The sequence below is a fragment of the Typha angustifolia genome, chromosome 14, assembly GCF_048772165.1.
Source record: "Typha angustifolia cultivar Huaian chromosome 14, ASM4877216v1, whole genome shotgun sequence".
NCBI classification, from domain to species: Eukaryota; Viridiplantae; Streptophyta; class Magnoliopsida; order Poales; family Typhaceae; genus Typha; species Typha angustifolia.
In genome coordinates this window covers 8396112-8401251 of record NC_133252.1, presented here as the reverse complement: position 1 = coordinate 8401251, position 5140 = coordinate 8396112, and the positions used below count along the sequence as shown (strand labels likewise).

Below are 5140 nucleotides of genomic sequence, written 5' to 3'. Positions count from 1 at the left end.
ATAAATAAAATATTCCTATCCCCAAAATGCCCTCATGATGATTTACAATATAACGTACAGCCATCAGTTGAAAGTAAACTTTTCGCTTGCATACGAAACAATTTGTTTGAAGGGTATGCTTGTCAATACAAAATTTAAAAGGGTGTACATATATGATATATATATATATATATATATATAGCCTAACGGGTCGGGTGAGCCCGTTAGTAGCAAGATAAACTTATCTTTGCCCGACCCGATCCGTCCTTTAAGCGGGTTAACCTGGAAAGCACTCTAGCTTTCTTTCTCTCCACGGTTCCCCTTTTGGCATCACACGCGTCGGAAGAAATTCCTATACACCCTTTCCCCCAAAAACCCAAATCCTATAAATTGAACTTGCTCGAAACCCTAATCCAGCGAGTAGAGTAGTCATCCATCGTATCATCGCGTCTTCTCCACCCCTTGCTCCCGCTTCTTTCCATCGCTTCGTCTCTCCGAACCCCTTCGCCGCTCCGGATTCTGAGGTGGAACACCTAAAGCTCCGAACTTTTCACTTTTATTTCTTTGATTACTTCTTTCTGCCCCCTTTTGAGTGTTTATAAGCGAGTGAAAATAAGCATTTTGTTGAGTTTTTTTTATTTCTTTTCTAAAGCAGGTGTTCAAGAGTCTTTTGCGGGAAGTTCGCCAATGGCTACTCGTATGTTTGAATCGCGTAGACATGAATTAGTTATACTCATTTGGTGTTGATCATTTATATCGCCATCTGCTTGCAAAGATCGTGCCTATTTTTATTTGTTCCATGAACAATCTATTTAGTTTGTTTCTGGGCCTTTACAGGGCTTCAGTTTGAGAATTCTTGTGAAATTGGGGTCTTCTCGAAGTTGACCAATGCGTACTGTTTGGTTGCAATTGGTGGATCGGAGAATTTCTACAGGTTTGATTGTTGCGAGTGATTTCTTTGATATCTGATGAAACTTTTAGTTGCTTACTGGTTTACGTGAACAATTTGCAGTGCCTTTGAAGCTGAGCTTGCTGATGTTATTCCGGTGGTCAAAACTTCTATAGGTGGGACTCGGATAATTGGGCGACTTTGTGCTGGTTAGTATTCTGATGGAATGTTCACAAGAAGTATTCTGTTCATATGTAACTGTTATTGCCTTTTGTGTTGACTTAGGAAACAAGAATGGGCTGCTCCTTCCACACACTACCACCGATCAAGGTATGCATTTGTTGAAATTTTTTACAATTATTGATAAAATGGAAATTGATTTGTTATGTTAAGTTGAACTTCTTAGACTTATGTTTAATGGATGATTACGTTGAGGTCCTTAACTCAAGACATAGATATTGGTAAGTTGTTAATGGAATTTCTATGTGATGCTACTTTAAGGTAGATTAAGGTATTCTTTTCTTTTGTGCTTACATTTGATTTCAGGAGGATTTTTTTAACAAGCTAACCTTGTATGTAAGTACTATTGCATAACGATTAATGATTGGTTCTTGAAGCTCTTTTGCTTATGTTAGTAATTGTTTTTCTATCCTCTTTGCTTGATCTATTACCTTAACTGAGGCACTTCTAACTTCTAACAATATGTTAGTTTTGTTCCTATTATGTTTCTATCGGAGTAGTTGTTTCTTGAGGTACTTTGCATCAAGGGATTTACTGAAAGCTTAATAAAGCTGAGATATGTCAAATCTTACTATTTTGGATTTTAGGTGTTGCTAACCTATTGTGAAAGCAAGATGTAAGATTTGAGCAGTTAATCTAAGGGATTTTAAGTATGTAAAAATCTGATGGTTGGAAGTGCTGAAGGTGTATGAAGTATGTGAAGTCTTCTGCTTTGAGGATTTATCTAGATCTCACTTGTAACTTTATAATTGAATGAAGCTTGATGAGACATGTGGAAAATTACCCCCTGTAATTACTAAAATGACTCCTAGTAGGATTTTGTAAGCAAGAGATACTACAATTAGGCTTCACTTTTGAGTTCAGTTCTTCATAAATTACTGAATGGTATGGACTCATCATTGACATTTTAAATAAGGACTTGTCAACCGGAATAGAATGAATACTGATCTTTTTAATCTTATTTCTCTTTCCTTCTGTTCAGTGTTTTAGTGTTTTAGAACCGATGAACAATGTCTTATTTTCATACAACTATTCTTCTTATGAAGTTTTCCCATCATTGAGATACTCGGCTCCAGTTCTTCCATCTTTCTTATGTTGAGTTTGGTGGAAAAGAAAGGGCACTGTTGACTTTTATGCGGGAGACTGTATGCTTTTGCTTTGGCCTTAGATTCGGGAGAAAGAATAAACCTTTGTGAGGGTTTTGTGAAGTTTCAGTAATTCTTCCGCTTCCAGGATAAATTCCCTTGCTTGTGCTTCATAAAAAGAACTAGCAGGTTGGTGAATCATAACCCTGATGATATTAATATAACATCATGAATGGAAAAGGGGGAAATTTGTTGGGGGGTCACTTAGGGTAATACAAGTAACTTGTGAGGATAAGGTAGCCTATGGTTATAGAAGGTTAGTAGACAATCTATACAAGAAGCAATTGCTTCTTAGGAGGTACTATATAAATTGCCCTTGGTGTATTTTATGTCAAGAAATTATTCCTTCTGACTTATATTGACGACATAAATGGATCTCGCCAAGGTTATTTCATCTGATGTACTTCTGGGATCTGGAAATGACGAGATAATAGATGTCTTAGGCCTTACTTAAATAATATTGATTAAAACGATGTTCAAATTTTTGAAAGACTCGGTTTCCATTTAGTCATGTCAGAAACTTGTCCTCTCAGTTTCTAAACATGATTGGATGTAAATTCCAAGAAAGCGATGTCAATCCTAATTACTTGATCTGATTCTGTATTGACTATCGTCCTATTGTATGGCTTGACTGCTGTATTAGTGTACTCATATGCCTATTATGTCATGTTGGCACTTATTTTGGGGTAAAGGACCCAATATGACTTGGTGTGAACAAGTTGCAGTCATCTATTAGTGTGCGAATGCAATAATGCATATCACCTCAGTATAATGATACAAATTCTAACATTGTCTGCTTCTTTTTGTTGTTTCATTCTGTAGAGCTTCAACATCTGAGAAATTGTCTGCCTGATCAAGTTGTTGTTCAACGAATTGATGAAAGACTATCTGCTCTGGGGAATTGCATATCTTGCAACGACCATGTTGCTCTTACACATCCTGATCTGGACAGAGTAAGTTGTTCTTTTTTCATGTAATTAGGATTGAAGGGGAATTATTAAAATGTTGGTTTCCTAGTGGTACTGTATGTTGTTCGTTTATGTCAAACTGAAGCTTCAGACTGTGATGGAGTGTAGGAAAAGATCTTCTAATTCCATAAGGAACTAGCCTTTTATATCCGTGTTGCAACAAAAAAGTTAATCCGTCAGTTTTTGTTGCATAATTCAAACCCCTCTGGGTCATATGGATCTCGAATTTTACTTGTGTTGGCTTTTCCTAGATTTATTGCTGATTTTGCATAACTGCACAGCTCATTGGTTTTTTTCTTCCTTTTCCACCTCACAGGAAACCGAAGAGCTCATTGCAGATGTACTTGGAGTGGAAGTATTTCGACAGACAATAGCTGGGAACATTCTAGTTGGAAGCTATTGTGTGTTTTCGAATAGAGGGGGCTTGGTAAGTTATTAAAGATGATCTATTATACTGTTACTATTTAGGTCAGATGTAATAACTTATATCCGGGCTTCCTAATGGAACAGGTTCATCCGCATACATCCATTGAGGATCTTGATGAGCTCTCCACACTCCTCCAAGTCCCTCTTGTAGCTGGAACAGTCAACAGAGGTAGTGATGTTCTCGCTGCTGGTATGACTGTCAATGACTGGACAGCATTCTGTGGCTCAGACACCACGGCGACTGAGCTCTCCGTCATTGAGAGCGTTTTCAAACTGAGAGAAGCACAACCAACCTCAATTGTCGACGAGATGAGAAAGTCTCTTATTGACAGTTACGTATAAGATATCGGGGCTGGACTGCAGAGCACTTGTAGTGTAACTCATGTTATAACTTATTTTAGCATTCTGGCAAGTATTTTGATGTCATTTCACTTCTGGAGCAGTGTGTGTTCCAATGTGCTTTTGTTAGAATTATATTTCATTCTCAGATCAGCCTACTTCACTTGTCCACTAAGAACGTAGTCCAGTTTTCTCTGGCCATATGATCTTAAAAATTTATCATGTCATGATTTTACTGCCCAACTGATGGTTAAGTTTTGACATAGTTTCATTGCAATTATTAAACTATTAACACGCCTTTGTAAGTGGACCGGGGGATATTGATGCGTGTAGTCATCTGGATTGCTCTAACAGCTGGGTAGCATTGTTATACTAATACCCAATTTAGACTATATTTGGAGCTTTTATTCTCTCTTTGGTACAGCTTCAGATCAAAAGTTCAAATCTGTGTACCAGCTAGAAGCAGCAGTTGATTCTACTTTGGAGAGCCCCTTCTCCATGATAATACGAGTTTGTTTATCTACTATGTGTGCAAGTTATGGGCAATTGTTTTCTATTTACCTCTTTAAATGAAATACAGGTAAATTTCTTGCATTCGCTTAAATAAATAGCTGAAGAATATAGATCAACGGTGGTATATGGCTTTAGTATCAGCATCAATGGAAAATGCATCTTTTCACTGGGGAAGAACAAAAGATCTTTAAAAAAGAAAGAAGGAAAGAAGAGCATCTTTGGAACCGGGAAACTGTTTGTACAAAGTTTTATCGATGAATTGGGTCAGATAAGTTCCTCTTTTTATGGTCTCATCTTCATATTAATGATGTTATAAAATTTGATATTATTTCGTTAAAAGTAGCAGATTTTAACGAGCACCATATTGTAAACGTTTTAAAAATATTTGGTTCGTGTTAATATATAATTTTAGGTAAAATATAATTTATCCTTTTATATTTATGTTTAATGTTATTTTACCTCAAATAATTATATTAAATCAGTCTTTATAGTTATAATTGAGTTGAAACTGTTAAAGTTCCATCACATAATTACCACAGCACACCCTATTATTAAAATATCCCCTTTATACCAAATATAATAAATATAACAAATTACTAGAAAACCCAATTTACTTTTCTTCTCAATAAATTTGTCTAACA

The 5140-nt window shown here is 36.2% G+C and overlaps 1 protein-coding gene across 2 annotated transcripts; it reads left to right on the top strand.

The window, feature by feature from the left end:
• The first annotated feature begins 296 nt into the window (after window positions 1-296).
• LOC140776328 (eukaryotic translation initiation factor 6-2) lies at window positions 297-4229 on the top strand. Of its 2 annotated transcripts, none has more exons than XM_073119992.1 (8): window positions 297-503; window positions 632-676; window positions 817-913; window positions 992-1077; window positions 1154-1198; window positions 3076-3206; window positions 3538-3648; window positions 3732-4229. In XM_073119992.1, the coding sequence occupies exons 2-8, from the start codon at window positions 667-669 to the stop codon at window positions 3987-3989; spliced, it is 738 nt and encodes a 245-aa protein (XP_072976093.1). In that variant the 5' UTR covers window positions 297-503; window positions 632-666; the 3' UTR covers window positions 3990-4229. The 2 variants fall into 2 exon arrangements, with proteins under 2 accessions (XP_072976093.1, XP_072976092.1); XM_073119991.1 differs by having other exon boundaries at window positions 298-503; window positions 635-676.
• The last annotated feature ends 911 nt before the right edge of the window (window positions 4230-5140 follow it).

Bases quoted from the DNA above. Each gene is read 5' to 3' on its own strand.
- LOC140776328 (XM_073119992.1), top strand. The intron at 3,207-3,537 runs GTAAGTTGTTCT...TCCACCTCACAG, and splicing joins CACATCCTGATCTGGACAGA to GAAACCGAAGAGCTCATTGC. The intron at 3,649-3,731 runs GTAAGTTATTAA...CTAATGGAACAG, and splicing joins TTTCGAATAGAGGGGGCTTG to GTTCATCCGCATACATCCAT.